This window comes from Balaenoptera ricei, chromosome 11 (assembly GCF_028023285.1).
Source record: "Balaenoptera ricei isolate mBalRic1 chromosome 11, mBalRic1.hap2, whole genome shotgun sequence".
In the NCBI taxonomy this organism is placed as follows: domain Eukaryota; kingdom Metazoa; phylum Chordata; class Mammalia; order Artiodactyla; family Balaenopteridae; genus Balaenoptera; species Balaenoptera ricei.
In genome coordinates this window covers 60,167,013-60,194,060 of record NC_082649.1, presented here as the reverse complement: position 1 = coordinate 60,194,060, position 27,048 = coordinate 60,167,013, and the positions used below count along the sequence as shown (strand labels likewise).

Below are 27,048 nucleotides of genomic sequence, written 5' to 3'. Positions count from 1 at the left end.
GTGGTTAAGACTTCTCCTTCCAATGCAAGGGGTGCGGGTTCGAACCCTGGTCAGGGAGCTAAGATCCCACATGCCTCATGACCAAAACACCAAAACAAAAACCAGAAGCAGTATTGTAACAAATTCAATTGAGACTTTAAAGAAATGGTCCACATCTTTCCAAAAGTGACACTGTCTTTCACTTCATGTTTAAGAGCTGCCTGCACCCTGTATGAGGGAGGCGATGATGGGGAGTTTGGTGGCGGCTTCTGTGTCCAGCCCAGCACAGCCCGCAGCTTCTCAGTGGACCGGGCTCTTTACTAATCTCCTGGGTCCCCTTCCTACAGTTGTTAGGGAAACCAAAATCTCAGTCGTTTCCTTTTAGGCCTTGTGCATACATCCTTCTTGGTTCCCACCCTTTCTCTCCTCAACTTCCCATATACTTTTTTTTAAAATTTTAATTTATTTATTTTTGGCTGCACTGGGTCTTCGTTGCTGCGCGCGGGCTTTCTCTAGTTGCAGCGAGCGGGGGCTACTCTTCGTTGCAGTGCACGGGCTTCTCATTGCGGTGGCTTCTCTTGTTGCGGAGCGTGGGCTCTAAGTGCGCAGGCTTCAGTAGTTGTGGCACGCAGGCTCAGTAGTTGTGGCTCGAGGGCTCTAGAGCACAAGCTCAGTAGTTGTGGCGCATGGGCTTAATTGCTCCACAGCATGTGGGATCTTCCTGGACCAGGGCTCGAACCCGTGTCCCCTGCATTGGCAGGCAGATTCTTAACCACTGTGCCACCAGGGAAGCCCTCCCATATACTTTTAAGCCAAGTGATTCCTTCCTGTTCCATCCTGGATTATCTTTGGATGGAGCCTCTGCAGGGCAAGATCCTTCTCACTGCCCAGGTGGCCTCCTCCTAATTTATGCTTGTGGTTTTATGATGAAAGAGTTTCTCTTTCTGTCTCTGCCTTGAGCTGTACTCCCAAATGTCCCCATTGCAATATGCCAAAACTCAGGAAGGGGTGGTGGTGGAAATTTTTCCGATCCCAGAAAAATAGAGGGAGTTCGGAAAGTGGGGACAGAAACCCTGATCCCACCATGTAAATGTACCAAACTATGTAGTGGGTCCTTTCTATATTTTGACTCACTTTTTTCTCATGCCAGTCTTTGGAGGGAGGACTTATCTCATTCTCCCCCATTTTATAACTGAGGAAATGGGGCAGAGTGGTTGTGTATCTCACCCATTGTAACTCAACCCAGAAGGGCACAAGCTAATCTAAAACTCAAATGTGTCTTCCCCAAAGTTTTTCTGGCTACTCTCTTTTTTCACCCCGATTCCTCTGCAGCTGTGAGCGGATGTGCCTGCTGGTCCAGTGGGCATCTTCTCTGAGAAGTTAAGGGGGGGAGTCTTGGTGAAAGGGTGGGAGGTGAGATTTGAGGAGGGAGGAGAAACAGAGCAACTGTAGAACCAGACACCATTCTCCTTTCCCTACTGCCGCCAGCGTCGCAAGAGACAGTGCGTGTGTTTTGGATGGGAGAATTGGGGGCGGGTTCCACTGGCCAGTGTGTAGCAGTGGGGTCAGTTGGGTTCCACCAGCAAACTTTCTAGTACATTGTGCATCATTCTTTACTACTTTCTCTAAAGTTCTCTTTATTATTCAGCTGAATATTTCTCTCCAGAGGATGTTTTTACAGTTCAATCAAAGCAGCTTTTCTTTTCCCAAAAGCTTTGCTTGTGTGGCCCTACAGGGACATCTGCTCATGGCCGTTTTGAACCTTTCTCTCTGCACAACTGCACAATTGCCAACTTTCCCCAGGTTGTCTGAAGCCAAGTGAGGCCTAGAGAAGGATCAAAACAGTCTGTCTTCTTGAAACGTTTTTAAAAGATGATTTATTTTTCCCTAGTGGTATCCGGAACTTTGAGAATCCAGATTATGAATCCAACTTGAAAACATAGTTTTCTTTTTATTGTAGAAGGAAAAAACAAAACCAAACAGACTTCTTTGTCCATGGCCATTTCTACTTTTAGTTTTAATTAAAAATACTGGTATTCTTGCCAGCTGTTTGACTCTGGGCAAATTAGCACTCTGGACCTTTCAGTTTTCTCATCTGTAAAATAGGAAATGGAATAATTCCCATTTCCCTACATTGTTGTGAGGATTAAAGGAGATAATAACTCATATACAATTGAAAAGTTAACATCAATAATGGGATCTGCAGTTGGTTGAATCTGGGGATGTGGAACCCATGATTATGGAGGACCAACTGTGTTATCTGGGTTTTTCACAGTGCTTATCTATGCATGTATTACACATATGTGTGTGTGTTAAATAGTAATAAAGATCATATTAAAATATATCTAATAAAGGCAAAAAGTTAGACTCTCACTTCAAAAGGATCATCAGCTAAAGGCATCTTAGGGGGAGACAAAGATCATCTGTTTTATAGAAAAGAGGCTCAGTCCCACTGGGCATATCCTGTGGCATTATATAGAATGCCTCTCAGAATTGTCCCTTTGAAGGATGGAGGCTGGGCATTTATTTACCCACTGACTTTTGTCACCTATGTGTTGAGGGTTGTCCCCAAAGGTGTTAATTTCCTCTGTGCCTCCCTGAGAGTGGGCAAGAAAGCAGGGAATGGTTCCGGGGCTTGAGGTGGGGGGATTGTCCACTGTGAGGGCAGCTGGAATCAGTCGGGGGCCCAGGGGAACATAACACAGGGCACAAAAAGCATACTCTATAGAGAGGGGGCCCCTGGAACCCCAAACAGAAATTGGAGGAGACCTTCTGAGGATTTATCTGAAGGAAAAGAAATCTTGAAGAGATATCTGCACTCCCATGTTCATTGCAGCATTATGCACAATAGCCCAGACATGGAAATAACCTACATGTCCTTCGATGGATGAATGGATACAGAAAATGCATACATGTATACAATGCAATATTACTGAGCCATAAAAAAGAAGGAAATCCTGCCATTTGCAACAACGTGGATAAACCTGGAGGACATTATGCTAACTGAAATAATCCAGACAGAGAAAGACAAATACTGTATAGTATCACTTGTATGTAGAATCTAAAAAAAAAAAAAAGACTTTCAGCTATAAAATGAATAAGATCTGAGGATCTAATGTACAGCATGGTGACTAGCTAGTATTGTATACTTGAAATTTGCAAAGAGAGTATATCTTAAACATTCTCACTACACACAAAAAAAGTTCTGTGTGAGGTGATGGATGAGTTAACTAACTTGATTGTGGTAATCATTTCACAATCTATACATAAATCATCATGTTTAATAATTTAAATATACACAATTTTATTTGTCAATTATACCTCAGTAAAACTGGGGAAAAAATGAAAAAAAAAAGGGAAGAAAAAGAAAGGATTCTTAGGGCTCCGAGGCAGGGTAAAAAGCCAGTCTCATCTTAGATTTCTCCACAGCACCATTTGATGTTAGAAAACTGTGGAGCAGAACCTACAAGCTATTCCAAGAAAGAAACTGTGAGCAGTATCGTATATCTCGCCAAACTTTCTTTCAGGTATGAATGCTATAGAAAAATAGTTTTGAACATGCAAGAACCCAGAGACTATTACACCCATGAGTACTTCTTGAGAAAATTATGGAGTTTTAACTTCAGTCAACCAAGAAATAATGGAAAACTAGGGCAAAAGGGGACAGGCGTATGCAAAGAATATATTTAACTGAAGAACTAAGACCGAAAAAATGTGAGTATTGGAGTAATAGAGTAGAAGGGACATGTTTTATATCCTAACAATATAGAAATGACACAAATAGAAAACTTTGGAAGGTGAATGAGGGAAAAGTGGGAGAAAGAATAAACATGCTGTTTGTGAATAATAGCTGGGGACCAAAGAATATCATTTAAAGCTGACAAAATATAGTAGAAACGTAAGCATTTTTAATTGTACAAAGGCAAACATTAAAAAAGATAATACTAGTGATTAAAATTGGATAGCAAAAGAATGGTAGGGAATGGGGGAAAAGGAAATAATTTTATGATTATTCTTACTAGGGTTTAAGAGCTGCTGTTTAAAGAACTAGACATTTAAGGGCATATAATCATAAAGGTAATCATTAGGATCCAAATCAAAATTTCCTAAATGTTATAAGAAATATACACCACAAAACAAAGTAAACATAACTGAAAACATAGTGAAAAGACTTCAAAAATTATAAATACAAAAAATATACCATAAAATATTATGACAGAACAAAGACTAAACGTGTATGGAATCTCAGGTAATGGAAATGGGCTAAATCCACCCAGTGAAAGAAGAACAGAGAGCTGGGCCAGGTCAGGTCTGGAACCAGAAGCTTCAGGAAGCTGGGCAGGTGCTCGCTCCTGTTTGGGTTTCTGGTTTGCAGCTGTTTCTTCTCTCTCCCTGCAGACTGGCTCTCAATAGCATATGGCCGCTGCTGTCATCGTTAGCTGGGCAGCCGTGTGCCCCTGATCTCAAGTTCACGAGCAGAGCAAGCCAACCTTGCTGACTTGTCACAAGCCTTTGTTCCCGGGGCAAGGTTGGGGCTGAGGAGCTATTTGGCCCAGTGTAGATCAGGGTCCAGGATGGCCCCATCAGCTTTGGTCAGGGGTCAGGGTGCCTGGACTGATGTAGCTGCTGGGGTGTTGTAGGGGATGGAGATGGTGCCTCAGGCTCACAGTTAGGGGGGCTCCAAAATACAGTGGCTTAAACGGCTTTTGCCAGTTCTGCTCCCATGGGGTCATGCAAGCTCCTTCCTTCTGGTGGCTCCACGGTCCCCAAGCATCAGAATCACCCGGAGAACTTGTTAAAACACAGGTTGCTGCGCCCGTTTCTGATCTAGCGGTTCCGGGGTAGGACCTGCGAATTTGCATTTCCGACAAGTTTCCGGGTGATGCTTATGCTGCTGGTGCAGAGATCGCATGCTGAAAACTCACTGCCCCAGGGTGTGTCCTTGCCAAGACGTGTGGAGCTGGCACTGCCACACCTGTGTGCCCAGAGAGGGGAAAGCCGGGGCAGCCAACCGCCTTTTGGCTGCTTTGGGCCACAGGCAACGACTTAGTCCCAGGGCCACACTTGGCTGCTAGGGAGGTCGGACAAGGTCATCTGTAGCTGGGCGGCCGTGTGCCCCGGAAAAGGGAAGAGCGTGCTTGTGGGAGACGACTGCAGGTCCGCAGAGTGGGATCACGCGGAGATGGAAACGACAGGGGCCGCACTTAGTGCTGGGGGAAGATGGGGAAAGGCTCTTAGTGTGCTTGGTGACTAGAGTCATAATGGCAGTTTATTCAGAGAGGGGAAGCCTAATGTGCCTGCAGGCATCGGCCAGCGCTGTCCCGGAGACAGAGCAGGCTGAGCTTTGAAGCAGGAGCGCAGTTGGCGGCTCCCATGCCTCTCTTGAGGACAGCTAGGTGCTACTCCACCTGGCTCTGCTCTTTTCCCGCTTCGTTCACCCAAGATGTTCCTTCATCCACCGTCCTGTTGTTTTGTGGGTTAGGGCTGATGTTTTCGCAGGTCTTAAGCTTTCTTTTTCTACCCCGTCCCCCAGGCATCTTGGCTCTGGAGAAAGCTGCGTGGCAAGAGGCGGCTGGTGATGGCATTCTGTCTCTTAATGGCTCTGTCTGTGGTGGCTGTCACCCGCTTCCCTCCGCAGCACCCAGCCACCAGCCCAGACCCTGGTCCCATGGAGCCCCAGCGGGTAACTGGTGCCCCTGCCCCCCAGAGCAGGCAGGCTCTGAGCTCCGGCTGGAGGCAGCGGGCAAGAAACTTGAGGTTCCGGAGAGGCTGGGCCTTGCCTGGGAGCTCCATCCTGGTGTGTGCTGAGGAGCAAGGCCACGGAGGGAGCGTGGACAGCAGGCGTCCAGGGAGGGTCAAGAGGGGCATTACTTTGGCGCCTCCAGGAGATTTGAGACTCAGTACCCAGCATCTGGTGCTCCTGAGGGAAGATGAGGTCAGGGGTCCAGGAGCCAAAGACCTGGACCTCCCCTGGCACAGTGGTCCCCTCTGGGAGGCACAGAGTGAGACGGGCACCCCATATGGCCCCCTCGCAGGACACAACATGGCAGCATTACAGACTTGGAGAGCTACTGCTGGACCGACCCTCCGGCCTCATCCAGCAGAAGGCGGGGATCTGCCAGGAGTGAGGAACAGAGCCTTGACTGGTGGACGACAAGCAGGGGGTCCCGCCCCGGCCACGGGGGCTCATCAGTGGCCTGGCTCTGTTGGGGAGCTGCACGGATCTGTGTGGTGTGACGCTGAGACCCCCAGGCTGTCGAGTGGCTTGAGGACCAGCGAGCAGGTGCCCCCGTGGCTCACAGAGCAGGATGTGCAGACCCTCCAGCTGCTGGCGCAGGGGCAGGTGGTGGGCAAAGCCAGGGTCCCTGGCCACGGGCAGGTGCTGCAGGTTGGCTTCTCCGCCAAGGGTGCCCTTCAGGACCTGTCTCCGGGGCTCAGCCACCTCTGCTCCCAGGGGCTCTGTGGCCTGATCAAGAGGCCTGGGGACCTGTCTGAGGTCCTGGCCTTCCACGTGGACCGTGTGCTGGGGCTGCGCCGGAGCCTACCTGCCGTGGCCAGGCGCTTCCACAGCCCCCTGCTGCCCTACCGCTACACGGACGGTGGCGCAAGGCCCGTCATCTGGTGGGCACCCGACGTGCAGCACCTGGGTGATCCAGATGACGACCAGAACTCGCTGGCCTTGGGCTGGCTGCAGTACCAGGCCCTGCTGGCACGTGACTGCAGCCAGCCGGACCAGGCCCCATGCCTGGGCATCCACCATGCCGAGTGGGCACGCCTGGCACTCTTCGACTTCCTGCTGCAGGTAAGTGGGTCCAGGTGGGGCGGGGGTGGGGAGCAGTGGAGGTAGGGGATTTGAGGTGAATTGAGATGCCGGAATTGTCCACCTGAGGATGGACGGTGACTTTCCCCCTAGTCCTTGCCTTTTGATCACCAAGCACCCGTTTTTGTTGTTTTTCTGCCTCTGAGTTCATTCATCCAGTGGTGTGCTGGAACGAGCTCATGTCGGCTCACAAGAATTTCAGGAATTTTATGACCTGGCTGTGAAACACAGGCGTTGTTAAAATTTACATTATATAAGCTCACAATATAATAAGTTATATTAGAAACAAAGGTAATAAATACTCCGAACTCATTACTTCATAATTATTTTACATTGTACTATTATCTGAGCTCTTGAGGTTTTTTGCATCTACCTAGTAAATACTACATAATGCTGAGTTACTGCATATCTCTTGCTAGCTCCACATTCATCCATGTTGGTAGCTTGAAATTGGCCAGCGTAGGAGTATTTACACCAAGGGAATCGGCAAATGCTACAAATCAGGACTCCTCCCTATTCCCTGAGAGCTGGTTGTTAAACATTTATCAGCACGCTACTGTTTGTAATGTTTTATCCTTGAATTAAGAAGGATTCAAGATGGTTGCATAATTCGAAAAAGAAAGTCGAGGTGGAGGAGAGACAGAATGGGAGAGGGGAGAGATAAAGGGATGATACTGGTCCAGCTTGGGCCCTGAAGAATGAGAAGGAAGCCACAGGGCCAGCTGAGGTGCCTGCTGGGCCAGGAGTTAACCCTGGAGTTTTCGGGGGTCCTGGAGAAGGGGTTGGCGGTCAGGGCCCAGCGGTTAACAGGGGGACTGCAGGCATTAGCTATTTACTAAGTGACCTGTGAACAGCCAGTGTGGCTGTTCCGGGACCTGTGAGCTGGATGTCAGCCGTGGAGACACGAGTGGGGAAATGTGGCTAGAAGGAAAGACAAAAAACGATTAGAGTGCAAAGCAGGTGGATATGTGTGCTAAATGCACACCAAGCCAGCCCCCATTTCTGTAGGGACCCCTGTTGAGGAAAGAGATCAATACTAGCCCTAAATTTACCTACTGGGGTGAGTGGACGCACCACCGAACAAGTTCAGTGCCACAACCAGGTAGCCAGGGACTGATGCACCCTCTTTGGTCCATATAAGGTTGGTTCGAAATGTGTTTTAGAAAATTCTCAGACCACATTTAATACTTTGGAGATTTCTCATGAAAATCCCCCTTCCTTTGAAACATTGGATGGTTTAGTAACATGGGGCCTTCATTGCCATGTGGCAGGAATCCTCCTGAGCTGAGTAGCTGCTGCCCCCTTTAACGGCTGCCAGACTCTCCTTTTGGCCGAAGACCACACCTCTTAACTGTCTAACACCCACCCCCAAACGCTTGGATGTTACCTGTCTGCCTGTGGATGTTTGTCTCCAGTCACCGGACTAGCTGGGCTCCCACGATACTCGCAGCTGCTCTAGTCCTTGTCTCGTGGCTGCCCTTGTGGAGGGAGGAGTGTGGGCCCTGGTGCTTGGCATGGGCTTTGGCATCAGGCAGACCTGGGTTTGAACCCCCTGCCCACAGGCCACTTGCCACTGTGTGATACTGAGAAGATTAGTTTGCCTCTCTGAGCTTCACTTCTCTCACCTCTAAATGGGACTGGGTGTCCCAGCCGTATGCCCTTGGGCACCTGGTAGCCCTGAATTGCCAGCACCTGCATCTTCGGGCTTGCTCTGCCCAGGGTGTGACAGGCTGAGGACTGGGAATTAATGCCCTCCAGACAGTGTGACCTGCCATCTAGCCTGGGATGGAGGGGTTTCCCAGACCACAGACTTACAGTCCTAGGCAAACTGGGAGAGCTGGTCATGCTCCCTCCAGGAGCTGCCCTCCTGTGACTGATGGGAGCTGGTGTGTAAAAGCCCCGGCTCCCTGACTGGCGTAGCTCTGTGGTGCGTATTCCATATGTCTCTCAGTCCCCTACCAGGACCGAGCCCTAGTTAACCCACAATGGTCATTGCTGGCCCTCCCTGTCTCCCTTCCCTACTCCTTGCTTGTGTTTTTGAATTAGCTCACAGATAAACTGGTTTTGCTTTGAATTCTTGTCTCAGGGTCTGTCTCTGGGGGCGCCCGGCTTCCATCAGATGATAACACTGACCTTGTGTGGTTTCTGCATGCAAGATCATTCACGTAATGCACTTCATACAGCGCCTGGTGGGTGGCCCAAGCTCAATAATAAACAGGCACTGTCTCCAACACTTTACAGGAATTAACTCATCCAATCCTCATGGTAACCTTACTAGAGAGATACTACATTTCTCCCTATTTTAAAGTTGAACAGTTGAGGCCTAGAGAGGTTAAGTTACTTGCCCAAGGCCATGGCTAGTGGAGCTGACACACAGCCTGGACGGTCTGACTCCAGAGCTTACCCACTTACTCACAGAGTCCTCTTCATCTAACCATGAATGAGGGCAGGAAAAGGGGGTGCTTGCAGGGATGCCCCGGGGCTTTGAGCTCGGAGGCCCCTCCTTGCAAAGCCCCAGTCCAGCTGATGTGCACGCAGCAGCTTTCTGCCCACACAGAGCCCCTCTGTCCGTCTTTGGAGGCTGTGGTGTGGAGCCTTCCCCAGCTGCCAAGCCCTGCCATGGGGGTGGAAGGTTCAACAGCCAAAGCACACGCAGGTTGGGTGTGTGGTCAGACGCAACTTGGCTGGCCTCGTGCCACCTCTTCCTGGGTTTGCTGAACACCAGGCAAGTCAAACACCCCTGTCTGGAGGATGCCACCTTCCTAGAAACCACGGGCAAGTTGGAGAGAGGTGGGGCTGTGGGTTTCCCAGCCCAGGAACCTGAGGTCCCTTCTGACCAGAAGCCAGGTACAAATACCACACGCAGCCCACTCTGCAGTTTGCTTGCTCGTCTGTTTTGTCTCATCCAATCTAAACCCTTGTTATTCTGTGTTTATGTATCACAACATAACATTTGCCCAGACACAAAATACACAAACACTGTACTCAGACACATTCCTTGTACCCCACAAACCATACCCGGTACTTTGCAAATCCCCCATAACACTCTGCATTAGTGATTGCTGAAATAATGCCATGTAACAAACCTCTCCAAAACTCAATGGCTTGAGACACCAGCTCTTGATTTCTTGCTCCAGGGTCTGTGGGTCAGCTGGGCTCAGCTGAGCTTGGCCCCAAGCTGTGGGTTCAGGTCTGCTTGTCGTTTCTCATTCTGGAGCCCAGGCTGAAGAGGCAGCACCACCTGGGGCAATCCTTCTAATGGGGAGTGGAAGAAGCCCAAGGGCTCAACCAAACTGCAGAAGCACACTTAAGGCCTCTGCTGATGTCACTTCTGCTAATATTCCCTTGGCTAAAGTTAAGTCAATGGCCAAGCCCAATGTCAGGGAAGGGAAGTACACTCTGTTCAGAGTAGAAGGGGGACAGGAGCAAATACTTTGTTAGACAATAGTCAAATCAGTCACACACACCCCCAAAACACACACTGTACATGAACACACACTGTACATGAACTTACACATGAACATAGCCACATACATGCTATAGCCACATATGTGCACACCATTCACATCAACCCACATACTCTCCATGTGGTGCCCAGACACTGCTGTGGGCAGCTGGGGCTCCATCCCGCTGAGACCTTTGGGGGAGTATGTAGAAAACGCCTCAAATCGTCCCACCCAAGGGCCAAAGAAGCTGGGCTGTTCACCCACTAACTCCCAGCCATCACTGGTTGAGACTGCTCCTGAGGGCATTGACTTCCTGGAACCTCTAGACTGGTCCATGCTCCTGCAGCCAGAAAGGGGCAAAGGCAGAGAGCTGCAGGCACTTGCGGTAGAAAGCCATCAGTATGCACAGGAGTGGTGAGTGCCAAGGAGCGGGGGTGGGTACCGATAGCATCTGCTGCTCCCAGTGAATGATAAGTCAAAACCAAGTTTCAGCAGGCCGGTGTGACCAGGATGGTGTTCTTGATTAATAAACTGGTTTCTCTAAGAAAGATAAAGGACTGATAGTGAGTGGGTGCCTTCCCATCCCACCCTGGGCTGTGTCTTCGGGAGAAGTAAGACCAAGAGAGACGGTCAGTGAGAAACTGGTTGTACTCGCTGGACACAATGGGTGGGAGAGTGTGTATGTGTGTTGCTGGGGGGAAGGGGCTCAAAGAGCTCTACTCGCCTTCCTGCCAGGGCTACTTGCTGCCAGAGTTGCATGCACTCTGGTGAGAGACACAAAGTCCTCCTCCTCTTGGGACGGTGAAGGTGGCACAGCCAACCGCGTTTGGGAGGAGCTATGACCATCACATCCTCCGTAAGCCAAATCCAACCCAAGGGCTGTCGTGCCTGGACCCAAGAGGGCCTTCTACCCAGAGGCCAGAGGGAGAGAAGGAAGTGCTGGGGGGTTGGGCACATTTGCATTTTTCCCTTTTAGACAGGCTTCTTTTCTCACGCCCTGCTTCCTCTTAGAGGGCACGTGCTTGGCTCGACTGGGTGAGAAGCTGTGGAGAACTCGGACAGCCTGTGAGAGAGTCATGTTCGCTCACGGAAGTCATTCTGCAGCTTCTGCTTATGAAGGGCCTTCATGTTCTGGAAAGTCCAGACACCAGAAAGCCTCGGCTCCCACCAACCTGGTCCAGGCCGCCATCTTTTCTTACCTGGACTTGTCTCCCTGCCTCCGCTTATGTCCCCCTCCAATCCAGTCTCCTTACAGAAGCCGGAGTGATGTCTTGATTTCATTTCCCCCAGGCAGACCCTGAGACCAGGATTCCACTGTGGTGGTTCATCTGCAAGGGGACCCCAGGAAACACCTGTAGGGAAGAGGAAAGTGAGATGGAGGGAAGGCAGCCAACAAAGGGCATGTCAACAAGCAGGTCACCACTGTGGGCGACTGGGGTTTAGTTCCACAGGAAAAGTCTGAGAAATGGTATAAAATACACGTTCAGAGTTAGCCCACGAAGAGGTGAGGGATGCGAGGTATTTATGGCCAAATCTCCCCTTGGTCTTTGGTTGAGGGCTGTTCCTGGAGGTGTTAATTCCCTGGCATTTGGAGAAAGCCCCTGGGCAAAGCTTACAGCAGCTGGAAGTTGGAGGGAGACCTCTGAAGTTCACAGACAACTGGTCAGGTAGAGAACATACCTCTTTTACGATTGTAAATCAGAGTGTGTTACTTCCTTGTTACGATAAGGCAAAGCATCTCAACGCCCTCGGTATCAGGTTCTGCAAGGACCCACGTGATCCAGCCCTGTCTGCTGTCTCTAGCCCCGCCTCTTGGCACGTGACCTCGGTCGGTTTCTTCAGGTGCAAGGGCCTCTAGCTCCGACGTGCCTCCGACTCCTCCTCCCCGGGGCCTCAGCTCTCCTGACTCTACTTCCCCGTTGTTATCCTCTTTCTCCTTCGTGCTATCCTATCTGTTTCCTTTCTGACTCCCAGCACAGTATGTAAGTTTTATTTTATTTATTTGTTCATTTCTGTCTCTGTGTTTTGTTCACTACCACATCCCCAGCACCTAGCACAGGGCCAAGCTCTTGGTTTGGTCCTAGATAAGCACTTGTTGAATGAGTAAATGAGTGGATGAATGGATGAACAAATCAATGAATGAATCCAGGGTCTCTGTATGAATTCCTATCTAGGTGCTGCTGTGTTCTGCTTCCTGAAATACCACTCCTTCCTCTAGACTGAAAAGAATCCCAAGGGCTTCTCCATTTCTTTTCGGGTCTGGTAGAGAATCTTAGAGGCAGAAAACAATGTGAGAGTCATTTGTCCAGCCCTTGCCTCTGGCACATAATTAACTTATTCATCCAGAACAGATGACAGCATAAAATGCTGCCTGACGTCCTCCACATCAGGTCCTGTGCCGGCACTTAGCATGTGTTGATGCATAACAGCCCTAGGGGGTGCACAGTATTTTTAGCTCCTTTCCACAGGTGAGGAAGCAGGTTTAGAAGGGCTAAGGAACTTGCCCACAGTCACGAGGCCTTAAGTGTTGGAGCTGGGATCGAATCTAGTGCGGTTTGGCCATAGAGGGCATACCCTTGCCCTCTTTGCTGACTTAACTGACTCTGGAAAAGTCATTTCTTCTAGGTCTCTTCTGGGTAAGGCTGGCCCATTTCCTTCCTGGGGAGCTGGGTTCAGTCATTTGTGATCCTGTGTGTGTTCCTTATTTTGAGTTCAAGTCTATGGTTCATGGCATCTCCTCTGGCTTGGGCTCCCTGGAACATCAGGTGTTGTGGCAATTAGAGAGGAGCCCAGATCCGTGACCACTGCCGACCTCTCAGGCTTCCAGCCGGTGACATGAAGTATAATAGTAGCTACCGTTTATGGAGTGCCCACACATGAGCTCCTTCAAGTCCTACAACAGACCCAAGAGATGGGTGCTGCACTCCTCCCCCCCTGCACAGATGGTGCAGCCAACGATGGAGGGGTGAAACAGCCCGCCCGGACAAGGGTGTTTAAAGGGCGACATCAAGCATCTTTACATATATTTAAAAGCAGGACCTCGACTAGGGTGAGGTGTGATGGGCAGAATTCTAAGATGGTCTCCAAGATAACCACCCCCCTTAGCGTTAACTCCTGTCCTTGAGTAGCAATGAGACCTGTGAATAGATGGAATATCTTTTCAGTGATTAGGTTATCAATCAGTTAACTTTGGGTGTTTTTTTAAAATTGAAGTATAATTGACCTACAACACTATGTTAGTTCCAGGTGCACAGCATAGTGATTTGATATTTCTGTACATTACAAAATGATCACCAAGATAAGTCTAGTTTCCATCTGTCACCATACAAAGTTATTACAATATTGTTGAGGTTACTAATCAGTTAACTTTGAGTTAATCAAAAGGGAGATTCTCCTGGGTGGGCCTGAGCCAATCAGGAGAGTCTTTCAAAGATGAAGCATCAGAGAGATTTTCCTGAGGGCCTCGAGGAAGAAAGTAAACAGCCTCGCTATGAACTGCCTATGGGGAGGGGCGGCCTCTGGAAGGACCCTGAGATCTCGGGGAACATAGTCTTACAACCACGAGGAATGGTTTCTGCCAACAATCAGACTGAGCCCGGGAGGGGAGCCTGAGTTACAAAAGAGATGTAGCCCCGCCTTGAGTTCAGCCTGAGACCCTGGGCAGAGAAACCGGCAGAAACGGGAGGGACTTCCGACCCACAGAAACTGAGATAATGAGTCATTTTTTAAAAAATTAATTAATTAATTAATTAATGGCTGTGTTGGGTCTTCGTTTCTGTGCGAGGGCTTTCTCTAGTTGTGGCAAGCAGGGGCCACTCTTCATCGCGGTGCGCGGGCCTTTCACTATTGCGGCCTCTCTTGTTGCGGAGCACAGGCTCCAGACGCGCAGGCTCAGTAATTTGTGGCTCACGGGCCTAGTTGCTCCGTGGCATGTGGGATCTTCCCAGACCAGGGCCCGAACCCGTGTCCCCTGCATTGGCAGGCGGATTCTCAACCACTGCGCCACCAGGGAAGCCCAATGAGTCATTTTTAAGTGACTAAGCTCGTGGTCATTTGTTATGCAGCAATAGAAAGTGAGTTCATGCGGCAAGGGAGGGGCCCCAGGCGCAAACATCTTAAGAGTGCCCGTCTCAGGAGCTGAGCCCGCTGTGCATGACCCTGACATCGAGAAGCACTTTCTTCTGCCTCACCCTCGTCCTGCCTCTTTTTAGATTTTTTTTTTAATCGTTCATACCCTTTGCCCCATTTTCTGTTGGATTGTTGGTCTCTTTCTTTTTTTTTTTTTTTTAAAGGTTTGCATTTTTTTTTTTTTTTTAATTTATTTATTTATGGCTGTGTTGGGTCTTTGTTTCTGTGCGAGGGCTTTCTCTAGCTGTGGCAAGCGGGGGCCACTCTTCATCGCAGTGCGCGGGCCTCTCACTATCACGGCCTCTCTTGTCGCGAAGCACAGGCTCCAGACACGCAGGCTCAGTAATTATGGCTCACGGGCCCAGTTGCTCCGCGGCATGTGGGATCTTCCCAGACCAGGGCTCGAACCCGTGTCTCCTGCATTGGCAGGCAGACTCTCAACCACTGCGCCACCAGGGAAGCCCTGGTCTCTTTCTTAATGACTTTAAGAGCTTTATATAGATTAAGGAAATTAGTCTTTTGTTTTCATTGCATTGTAATATTTCTCTCAGGTTCCATTGTCAATTAAACTTTGTTTCTAGTCTTTCGGCCGTGCAGAAATTTAAAAATTTTTTTAGTGTTGTTTACATTATCAGGTTTTTCTTTTATGATTTCTAGGTTAGTGTATTATGTTTTAAAGGGCCATCCTCATTTCAGGGTTATTTAAAAAATTCTCCCATGTGTTTACATATATTTTTGATCCATCTGGAATTTATTCTGGAATAAGAGATCAGGTGCAAAACAATGACTTTTTTTTTTCAGATGGCAACCCAAATGTCCCAGCACCATTTGTTGAAAAATCATTCTTTCCCCCAATTTGAAATGCTGTCTTTATCATATAGCCGATTTCCATATGTACTAAAGTCTATTTCTGGACTCTTCTGTTCCAGTAAAGGGTCTGTCTATTTATGTGTCAGAATCACACTGTTTTAATGATCATGCTTTATATTTTAAGTTAATAACTGGGAGTGCTCGGTCTTTCTCATTGCTCTTTTTTAAGATTTTTCTGATATTCTTGCATACTATTCTTCTGTGAAATTAAGAGCCAGCTTGTTACTTCCTTTGCCTTCCCAAGTCCTTTTGGGACTTTACTGGAATCAAATTAAATTTGCATGGACTAATGAGAGAATTTACATCCTAAAATACGGGGTCATTCTAGCCAAGAACAGGCTATGTCTTTCCATTTATTCCTGTTCCGCAGAAGCATCTTGACGTTTTCTTGAGCTCGATCTTCACTTCCATGTTGGGGTGATACTGTTATTTCATCTTCTTGTGACCACTGAAAATGGCCTCTTTCCTTCCATTATATTGTTACTGACCTGGGTTCTTGGACTCTTTAATCAATAGAAAAATTTTTTTAACATCTTTATTGGAGTATAATTGCTTTACAATGGTGTGTTAGTTTCTGCTTTATAATAAAGTGAATCAGCTATACATATACAATGAAAAGACAACCTTCAGAATGGGAGAAAATATTTGCAAACGAAGCAACCGACAAAGGGTTAATCTCCAAAATATACAAGCATCTCATGCAGCTCAATATCAAAAAAACAAACAACCCAATCCAAAAATGGACAGAAGACCTAAATTAATAGAAATTGATAAGAAGTCAGATGAGAAATTCAGGCAAGGCTTTATTGGAGCTCGTGCTGTGGCACACGGGAGCGAAAACAAGAAACAGGTGCCCTTGTTCACTTCCCAAGGTGAGGGCGAGCTGTTCCCTTAAATGGGGTGAGGCTGGGGGCGGATGGGTGGGTTGGACAGGAGGCGTAGCTTAGGTGGTCTGCACACCCCCTTGGTGGTGCTGTGTGCAGGGATCATGTGCACGGGGGCCCTGCTTTTGCTCCCGGCACCTCAGAAGTGGCAATTAGTTTGTGACCTTTTTGTCTCTTATTGTTCATAATTTGCCCCACTGAGCCTGTGTGCAGTTATTTTTAGTCCCTTATAGTTTCTTTGTATTGCAAGCACTCTGGTAAAGGGTCCCAGGTCCCAGCCTATCTCAATATGTTCTGGCCCGTAGCTCTTGGCCTGTGTGAAGGCTATTATTTTTGTGTCACAGTTGGTTACTGGCCTCTTGCCCACCTCGTACTGCTTCTAACAGTGGCTTGGTTTATCCCCTGGGTTTTCCAAGTATACGATCATTTCTTCTGTAATGAATGCACTTTGTCTTCTCATTGCCTCTTCTTTCTTTCTTCTTACCTCACTACAATTGTGGTGCCTCTAGATTAATGGTAGTTAATAGTTAATGGGATGATGGACTTGACTTGTTTCTATTTGGGACAATTTCTAGTGTTTTGCCATTAAACATCATGCTGGCTTTTGACTGAAGAACTATTTGCTATTCTTGCTTTATTAAGAGTTTTTCTTGTCAGGAATAGATGTAAAAATTATATCAAATGCCTTTTGAGTGTCCATGGAGGAGCTCACAATACTCCCCCCTCTAGTGTATTGATATGGGGACTTTTTGTGAAAGGTGTTCCCATGGTGACTCATCCCAGTTTTCTTGATTGGAACCTATTTTGCTGTGGTGGATTCATCTTTTCACGGCTGCTGAGTTTTGTGTTGATGTTTAAAATGTAGGGTGATCTACAGCCGTCTTTTTAGATAAGGTCTAGCTCTTCTCAGACCATCTCCTCAAAGCCCACCAGCCAGTCTATTCACCCACATCCAGAGCTGGTGCTGAGACCTCTGGCCTCAGGCTTGGGGCAGATGAGGCATCCAGATGTTCCTCCCCAGGGCCTCCGGGAAGGTTGCCCTCTGTCAAGACACAAGGGGAGCACTGCAGAGGGGGTCATCAGAGGAGAGTAAGAGTCAGTGCCAAGTAACCCATTCCTCCCCAACTCCTGACCTCCCCAAAGCCTCATGAATTCTTTAACAGGCAGCCAGTCAGTGCGGGACCAGCCTGCTGCCCTCCTTGGACAGAGGTGCTGCCACTCTGGGGCAATCTGGCAGTGAGCTGGCCCGGCCAAGAGCCACCCTTTCCATCCAGAAGAACCTGGGCCTGTGACTGTCCCCAGGTGGGGGGAGGGTCCTGCAGAGGGGGCAAGGCCACCAGGGACAGCAGGCAGTTCTTCTGGAATCCACCAGACTCCGATCAGGCACTGGCTGAGGAACGTGTCTTGGCCCAGGAGCCTGGTGGATGGGTTAGAGGACTCGGGCCACCCCTCGTGCCCTGTGCTGGGTTCCTCCCAGACCTCCCCTCCCCACAGCTGGGCCTGGTGTCCCTCTCGGCAGACTGCAGTGTCTTGTCCCACCAGATGTCCTGTTTGGGGGCCCCAGAGCCAGGCCTCCCCCTGAAGCCTTCTGTTGTTGGTATCCTGGGCAGGGATGTAGGGTTCACCTGACGGGCAGGCTTTCAGTGATCAGTCCTCATGTGAAGCACCCCCCGACCCCAGCCCCAGATCCTTCCTGCTGTCAGCCAGCCATGCGCTTCATTCATTCATCCTTTCACTCAAAAAACCTCAACTGAGTCTCGTTGTGCAAAACAAGTGCTGGGGATCAGGTTGAACCACATCTTCTTCTTTGCATTGGGGAGCTTGTACTCTCTGGTGCCAAAAAACATGTACCTGCCACCCAGTCTGACTCAGTGGTCAGAGCCAGACTGCCTGGGTCTGAGTCTAGGCGCCACCGCTTTCTTTCTTTTTTTTTGGCTGCGTGGGCATGTGGGGTCTTAGTGTGGTGTGTGGGATCTTAGTTCCCTGACCAGGGATCGAACCTGCGCCCTCTGCGTTGGAAGCATGGAGTCTTAACCACTGGATTGCCAGGGAAGTCCCTAGGTGCCACCACTTTCGCTCTGTGAGACCCTAGGCACGTTACTAGCCTCTGTGACTCAGTTCCCTCATCTTTGAAATGGGGATAATAACCGTATCTGCCTCCTGGCTGCTGGGAGGGGTTAAATGAGTGGTGATGGGTAAAGCACTCAGAGCGGTACCCAGCACAGAGTAAGGGCTTCACGACTGTTTAACTAGAATTAAACAAAAACTTCACGATCGTCCAACTCTGCTAGGTTCATCAGAAAACCAAAACTGCAAAGGATTATCATTTTTTCTTGGTAACTCCTCATTTTTTCAAAAAGGGGAAAAACAATCAAATCCTGAAGCGATTTGGGAATGAAGCTTAAGCTTGGTCCTGCTTGACTACTGCAGTTTAAACTGAATTTCTCTTCAGTGGAAAAAAGTTCCCAGACAGCGTGGCAAATTAATCACACTGGCAACTGCGCCTGGCCAGCCCCTTCCTGTTCAGCATTCAAATGGGTGTAGATTTGGGGACGCCAGCGCCGCCTATATCGTATGGGCTGTTATTCCTTGTAGCTTCCAGCATTTCAACTTGCAACGCTGCAGCGAGTTGAAATCTGCACAGGGTCAGGGAGCGTTTGGCAGGAGGAAGGGGGTTTGGCTGTCTGTGCATCAGGCATCACGTGAAATCCAGAGCAGTTACTGTATTTCAGTCTTGCTAGAACTGTCCTGGCATTTATTCTCCCAGCCAAAGAGGACTTGGTAGGTAGTGTCCATCTCACAGATTTGTCTGCACTCCAGAAACCAGGCCTGCACGTAGGAGAGAGTGGCTAGATTGTCATGACGCTGCTTTATTTCAGACTCTGGTTCTCAGGCCTATAGCTGGGGTGGGGCCGGGGCTTCTGGAGGGAGGAACCCCTGAGATTCCTCCAGGCCTTTGGGCCTGTCCCTTCCAGGGCCCTCCAGGACAACCACCCTTGCTTTGTTTACATCATCACCTTGTGTGGTCCTCAGTGAGGTCCTGAGGGAGTATCACTGCCCCACTTTGTGGATGAGAAAACTGAGGCGTAGCGGGGTTAACTAACTTCCTTAGGTCATGGAGTTAGGACACAGTGGAGCCATGATTCACCCCCAGATCTACTGGGCTCCAAACCAGGGTGACAGACATGGCCCAGATTGTAGGCCAAATTCCCCTCTCTGCGTTTCTGTATGGCCCATGAGCTAAGAATGGTTCTAGCATTTTTAAGTGGTTGAAAAGATCAAAAGAAGAATATTTTGTGACATATAAAAATTATATGAAATTAAAATGTCAGTGTATGTAAATAAAGGTTTTTTGGAACATAGCTATGACCATTTGTTTGCATATTGTCTAGAATACGTACAACATGCACTACAGAGGCAGAGGTGGGTAGTCGTGACAGAGACCGTATGGCCTCCAAAGCCTAAAGAATTTACTGTCTGGCCCTTTATAGAAAAAGCTTGCCGACCTCTGTTCTAAACCTCTGTGTGGGCAGCCTCAGAAGGCTCCTGCTGAGGAAGGCGTGTGTGTGAATGCACGGAGGAGGACCACCCTCACCCGCTAAGTTCTAGGACCATATGGAGAAATATGGGGGTGTGATACTAGCTTCAGGTGGATTTAAAAATAGTTGGAGGGCTGGGAGGTCTCTGGGCCATGCCGCAGGGCTCTGTCCTCAGCCCTGTTCCGGTCAGCGCTTCTATTACAAGCCTGAGTGAGGATATTGGGGCTGCGGTGGACCCAGCTGATCGCTCCCGTTCCTTCTGCACAGAGCCCTGGTGTGATTCACCTTCCCCCCATGCCTGGGCTCGGAGGTCTGTGCACCCCTGGCTGCCACTGGACCAGGGTTGATCCTGTGTCCAAATATGGTCCAGTCAGGCTGAAAGGAAGGACTTCTATTCCATGATTGTTGGGGGATAGCTTCCTTTTCTCTCCTCGCCTCCCCGCCCCTCCCTCCCTCCCTTCCTGTGTCTCTATCTCCTTCTCTCTAGACATGAAGAAGGAAAAACATACCCACAACAGCCACCTGCAGGCTTCCTGAGACAACAAAGGGATGTCCTTAACATTGTGCGGGTATAGTGAGAAGCAGAAAGAAACCCGAGTCCTTACCGTGACAGTAGGAGCTGCTAAATCCCCCAGCCTGCCCTATCACGAGACTTCCTACGGTAGATGATCTTAATTTTCCCTACGGTTAAAGCCCTTTTGAGCCAGGCTTTTCTATTACTTGTAATTGTTGTTATCCAAAGTCTGGGAGACCAAAGCAGTGACTGTGTGCGCCGGGGGCTCATTCATGGGCTCGCTGCCTGGACAGGACTCTGGCCGTTTGCCCCCGGCCAAGCTGGGTCTGTCCTCCAGCTTTGGGACAGTAGTTGGGACTGTTTAACACTGTCTCATTTCTGGACTCTGGTTTTGTGAGGTTGATTGGTGAATGGAACTATACTTATTTTCTGGCTTGTGTAGAAGGAAATCAATTTTGTATTTCTTCAGAACATATGAGAGTTTCCTACAAAGGGAGATGGAAGTGGAGGGAGACCTTTTCCGGCCAGCGCTGAGCTGGGGCTGAGTGGGCTGCGAGGTGGCTGGCCCGGCTTTGATGAGTGCCGCATCCTGGGGGTTATAGGTTGTGTCGTCCCCCCAACCCTGCCCCCGTCCCCTCTGCCATTTGTGGAGGGGATTGGCTGCATGTGGCAGAGGGAGGCACGATGGTGGTGCTGGCTAAAGCTGGATCAGGTCTGCGGCTTGGGTTGGCAGAACAGCGGCCACAGAAGATGGGTGTGGACCATCCAGACAGCCCCAATGCCTGCTGCTGCCTCAGTTGTTGTCGTGGAGGAGCATGATGGGCTCTGAGACTTCTGGTTCCTCCTCTTCCTCCTTCACAGTTTTGAAAGCTCTTCTCCAGCCTTGACTAGTGTAATGATGGGGACCCCACTTGACCTCTAACTGGCTCACCCTTCCTGACCTTCAGGGAAGCAGGGCAGGATAACAGAGGGCACTGGGCTCAAGCCAGGCAGACCTCGGTTCAAATCCCAGCTGTACTGCTTTCACATGTATGACCTTGGGCAAGTCTGGGGTCAGTGTCCCCCTGTGTAAATGGGGACAATAATGTTTCTATTGCAAGACTGCTGTGAGGAGTGGGTGAGATAGAGATGCGGCAGTGGTGCTGGTCATCTGAGTGATGTCTTCTGACCCCACCAATTCTCCAACTCCAACTGGGTGTACAATTTGATTCTGACACTATCCACCTGGACTCAATGTCAGATCCCACAAGTGAAGGGCTCATTCCCACAAGACTGCTGATTCAGACGCCAGTCACAAATCCTGGGCCACCCGGATTTCTGACCAACTGGCTATAAATTGGGGGTTCTCATGACCCCCTCCTCATGTTTAATAATTTGCTAGAATGGCTCATAGAACTCAGGAAAACACTTTACTTATGTGTACTGGTTTATTACAAAGGATGTAAGTGAACCGTCAGTTGAAGAGGTACATGGGGTGAGGTCTGGAAGGGTCCCAAGTATACAACCCTGTATGTCCGCATGGAGTCGGGGTGCATCACCTTCCTGGCATGTGGGTGTGTTCTCCAACCTGGAAGCTCCCCAAATCTCACTGTTCAAGAGTTTTTATAACCCAGTTTCCAGCTCTCCTACTCTTCCCAGAGGTTGGAGGGTAGGGTTGAAAGTTCTACTCTCTACATGTCTATCTGGCAATCAGCCTGAAGTTATCTAAGGGCTCCCCTGAGTCACCTTATTAAACTCTGATATGGTCAGAGGGTTTATTATGAATAGCAAAAGACACTCATATCACTGAGCAAATTGCAGGGGTTTTAGGAGCTCTGTGCCAGGAGCCAGGGACAGAGACCATATTTCTTATTAAATCACGTCATGATCATCTCTGAGGGAGCGTCATCGCTCCTATTTTAGGCATCCAGTGTAAGAGGAGCCAGGAGCAGGAATGCTCTCCTTCCTGACTTTGATTCAGGCCTCCTGCAGGGCGAAAGCACTGTCCTAGAGGCAGGAGCTGCCTGGATGGTCATTAAAAGATTTTTATCTCTGTAAAGGGAGGAATCCCTGATGTAGCATTTGCTGGTTAGAGAAAAAGTGGTCATGTGTGGGTCTCCCCAGGTAGACCAGACAGTCAGCCCCAGGCTGGAGCTCAGGTCCCGTGGCAGAAGACTAAGCAGTGAATGTTGGGTGGAAATCCACGCAGTGTGAGCAGGCAATCCTGGTGCAGGGCAGGCTGGCTGAGGAGCAAGCAGAAGTCCCATCACAGCCGGAGGCCAGCAGCAGAGCTGACCAGCGCCAAGATCCCTGAGGACGGCCCCCAGCCTGTGGCCCCGGGGCTCCGGCGGCCCACGTGCTGGGCCCTCAGAGGACGGTGTCCCCACAGGTCCACGACCGCCTGGATCGCTACTGCTGCGGCTTCGAGCCCGAGCCCTCGGACCCCTGTGTGGAAGAGAGGCTCCGAGAGAAATGCCGGAACCCGGGGGAGCTGCGGCTGGTCCACATCTTGGTATGTCCCCAGGTCGCCCCAGACTCAGGTCTCCCTGTCTCCATCAGCAGATGCTGTTGGCAAGTGTCAGAGATCACGTGACCTTGGGGTGTCCCAATCCTGTTCTTTTCAGCAACAGAACCCTTTAAATGTTTTCAGGAAGCCTTAATATATAGAACTGACACAGGTGGAGCTTTGGGGATGTGGTTTAGGTACGTATGGGGTGTGGGCTGGAGCTGTTGTCACTAACTCCTCTGAGCCCTGAAGACTCCGGGGACGCCCTGAGGCTCCAGGAAGCAGAGTGTGATAACTGTGTGTCTAGTAGGACGTCCTCAATGTGCCAGTAAATATGGAAATTGGGGCCTGGAGCGGGGAAAAGGGGGCTTCCCAAGCTGCATGTCTGGTTGGTGGCAGTGACAGGGCGCTCTCCTGGCCCCTGATGGCCCACAGGCTGGGGCTGTTGGAGGAACACTGTGCTGCCTCCTGTGGAAACTACAGCCCAGGGTGGGAAGCCATGTGCCGAGGCCATCGGTGAGAGGCTGGTGGGGCAGAACAGCCGCTTCTCCTGCACGAGGAGCAAAGTGCCACCCCGGGGAAGGGCTGCTCTGTCTTCCCCCAGTGAGGCTGGTGTCCTCACCGCCTCACCTTGGCCAGCTGCTTTGGAGGGTAGCCGTCAGATGCTGCCCTGGGCTGAGCGTCAGGCAGCCCCACCAGCCCGCAGGCCAGGGCCGCCTCGTGGTGCTGCTGGGCGTTGGGAACTCTCCCTCCCCTGCCCCAGAGCCACCTCTCTCCTTCCCCAGTAAAAGGCAAATATGCCTGGGAGAGGAAGGGCTTTTATAGCCATCCTTTACCCCTGGTGGGCAGCTGTCTCACAGATCCTTCCCGATAGCAGTTTTTGGAGGGAGGAGTCATCGGGTTTCCAGAAATAGATGATCCCTGGTGTGCGCAGGGGGGTGAGAGGTAGAAGAAGCAGAGAGAGGGGAAGCTGAGGTCCTGAAGACAAAAGTTCATAATTGAAGCCCAGGTTGCTGAAGAGAATTATGGGAAACTACCAGGGAATCTTGGCGAACGTGTAGGAGTGGAGTGTGTGCATGGGGATGGGAGTAGCGGGCCGGAAGAGATGGCCTCCTGTTCCCACCATACCAGAGCTTTAAGGCGCTAAAGAATTCCCTGCTGCTGATTTTAGTTTTGAAGAGTTTTCGGAGGCCCTAAAGCTGTGGGGACAGTGGATGGGCAGTGCTCCCTGAGGATGGAGGGTGCCTGTGTCCTCGGTGATGCTCAGGGGAACGCCCGGGACGGGCACAGGGGGCACGTGGGCGGGCACGCGTGTGTGAGGGTGCACGTGTGCGATACATCCCGCAGCCTCAGCCCCTGGGTGGGCTATCTCTGCCCCTTCCCATTCCCACCCGTGCTCCTCACCCCTTCGGCCACCAGAACAGGAATCAGTCCCTCTGCCTTGCAATTTTGCAGAAGGTGCTGTGGCTTGTGCCTACGGGTCCAGGTTTGAACCAGCCAGCTACTTATTAGCTGTGTGAGCTTATGCAAATTACTTCTTTGTGCCTCTGTTTCTGTAAAATGAAGCTGATATCAGTGGCCACCTCCCAAGGTTGCTGGGAGGGTTCGCTGAGAGGGTGCCTGGATTCCCTAAGCACGGCAGCGGCATGGGGTGAGCTCACTGCTCAGTGCGAGGGGACCATCTGGGCGAGTAGCAGGGTGGGCGGTGGGACTGACAGCTCAGGGCCCCCCAAGCTGCTGAGCCCCAACAGAGTCCAGGGGCACCGGCTAGGCTGTTCCCTGACTCTCCTCTCTCTGTCCGTGTTCTTGCCTGAGGTCCGGAGCAGTGATCTCTCTCATCTGGTCTACATCGATAACGCCGGCAACCTTCAGCACCCGGAGCACAAGCTGAATTTCCGGCTGCTGGAGGGCATCGACGGGTGAGGGTCAGAGCGGTTGGGTGGAGGTTCAGGGGCTGAGGCTTGATGGCCCTGCTGTAGACCTTGAACTGTGGCTCCAGAGAAGTCCACAGTCCATCAGGCAAAAGCTGCTGGATGAGCCTCAGAAGGGGCTGAGGAGTCCTGGGAAAGCTGAGGGGATACAGCCAGCAGGCCCTTCAAGTCCATGATGGGCTGCCCCCTCCCCAGTATCCAGAGGGCCTCCTGGCCCTGCACAACATGGGCTGCCCTGCTGGGGAGTGGGCAGGCTGGCCCTTCCCTGGCAGGGAGCTAGCCTGGGAGCCACCTTCCCTGCTCACACCTGCAGCGGCTGGGCCTTCCTAGGGCTCCTCCTCACTTCACCCGGGCCAGCAGAGTGGATTCACCCACTCAGGGGGGTGGGACCCATCGAAAGCTCTATCCCCTGCCTGCTGTCACAGCAGAGCGGGTGAAAGGGTTCCTGGATAACTGGTTAGCAGGTGGCCCCGGAGACTTTGCGGGCTGGCTTTGTGGGTCCCGAGCTGTGCAAGTTCTGGCCGACTGGCCTGGCCTTTCACGGAAACTCTCTGAGATGGCTTTTGCTCTTCCTTTCTGTTATGGGACTGGGGGACCTTCCTCCAGGTTTCCTGAGTCTGTCGTGAAGGTTCTCGCATCAGGGTGTCTACAGAATATGCTGCTCAAGTCACTGCAGACAGACCCGGTGTTCTGGGAAAGCCAAGGCGGGCAACAAGGCCTACAGCGGGTCCTCCAGACCCTGGAGCGGCGAGGACAGGTCCTGCTGAGCTACATCTGGACGCACAACCTGACACTCTTCAGGGACGAGGGCCCGTAAGCCCCCCACGGTCTGGGCGGGACTCTCACCTCACTGCAGGGGGAAGAAGGGGGGGGGCATCTCGCGACATGACCTGAGTGGATAAGTGCCCATCCTCACGGCCACATTTTCTTGGGTTCACCCGTCTTGAAGACAAAAGGGAAAAGCCAGAAATCAGGAGGGCACCATGGATTCCACAGGACGTGTCATCTGCTTGGGATGGTGGAGGAGGTGGTGGGTGTTGGGTTTTCAGTCTCTTCACATTCTTTTCTGCCTGCTCAGCTCTGGCTGCTTACTCCCTTGCACCAATAAATACACAAGAATGTTCTATGAACTGCTCCAGGTGCTGTAAAGTCATGCATTCCACATGCACATGCGGAGCTGGGCAACTCTGTGTGTGTGTGTGTGTGTGTGTGTGTGTGTGTAGAGGTGTGTAGGTAGTTGTGCATGTGTGGTATGTGTGTATGCCCGCATGCACACATGAGATGAGCCTGATAAAGGATCTTCACAGAGTTGTACTTGTGGCCCAGAACTGCTGTGGCTGAAAGTGAACTCAGGTCCAAGAAATGAAGCACTAAGCATTTTGTCTTTATAGGCTTTAGATGTTCAATCCTTATTCACTTATGTTTTTGGTTCAAGAATTATGAAAGTGATACATGCTCACTAAAAACAGATTCATAAATAATAGAAGCATATAAGATAAAAAGTGAGAGTTCCAGAAACCCCCTAGAGATGTGATACGCATTTTATTCACACTCACACTGCATGCAAATGAAAATATAATAAAGTAGGGTATCTTTGTTTGTCAACTCACTATTTGTACTTTACTATATTTACTATGTTCTGTATCCGCCATCTGGGTTGACCCAATTCTTATTCATGACAGCATGGAACTCCCAGGCAGGGATGTGTCATATTTCATTTAGCTGTTCTCATTATGATGAACATTTAGATGGCTCAGACTTTTCACCAATTCTGGACAATGCTGCCATGAACATCTTTGCATGGTGTGCAAGTATTTCTGCTAGCTGGGTTTCTATGGGTGGGTTTCTGCATCAAAGTATATGGGCATTCTTTATTTTCAGAGAAACTGCCAAATTCCCTCCAAAATGGTGGTGTCAATTTACGCTCCTACACAGAGTGTAGGGGACTAATTGTTTTCCCTACACCTCATCAACACTTGCTATTCTCAAACTTTTTGTTTTTAATTCATCTGATAGGGAAACCTATTTTTAATTTTCATTTTTTATTGAAGTATAGTTGATTTACAATATTGTGTTAATTTCAGGTATACAGCAAAGTGATTCAGTTATATATCTATAGTTTCAGATTATTTTCCATTATAGGTTATACAAGATATTGAATGTTGTTCCCTGTGTTATACAGTAAATCCTTGTTGCTTATGAGTTTTATGTATAATAGTTTGTATCTGTTAATCCCAAACTCCTGATTTATCCCTCCCCATCCCTGTTCGCCTTTGGTAAACGTAAGTTTGTTTACTATGTCTGCAAGTCTGTTTCTGTTTTGTATATAGATTCATTTGTATTATTTCTTAGATTCCACATATAAGTGATATATAATATTTGTCTTTCTTTCTCTGGCTTACTTCACTAAGTATAATATTCTCTAGGTCCATCCATGTTGCTGCAAAGGGCA

The 27,048-nt window shown here is 49.8% G+C and overlaps 1 protein-coding gene across 5 annotated transcripts in view; it reads left to right on the top strand.

Moving 5' to 3' along the window:
• Positions 1-25,722, top strand: part of GASK1A (golgi associated kinase 1A) — a 77,173-nt gene extending 51,451 nt beyond the window's left edge. For 3 of the 5 annotated variants that reach the window (XM_059939272.1, XM_059939271.1, XM_059939269.1), the window contains exons 2-5: positions 5,513-6,781; positions 22,549-22,671; positions 24,481-24,584; positions 25,203-25,722. In XM_059939272.1, coding sequence (XP_059795255.1) covers positions 5,558-6,781; positions 22,549-22,671; positions 24,481-24,584; positions 25,203-25,413 — 1,662 coding nt within the window. In that variant the 5' untranslated portion in view covers positions 5,513-5,557 and the 3' untranslated portion in view covers positions 25,414-25,722. Of the gene's footprint in view, positions 1-3,408; positions 3,507-3,621; positions 3,694-5,512; positions 6,782-22,548; positions 22,672-24,480; positions 24,585-25,202 lie in introns of those variants that run through there. The other 2 variants (XM_059939270.1, XM_059939273.1) reach the window with 2 other exon arrangements.
• The last annotated feature ends 1,326 nt before the right edge of the window (positions 25,723-27,048 follow it).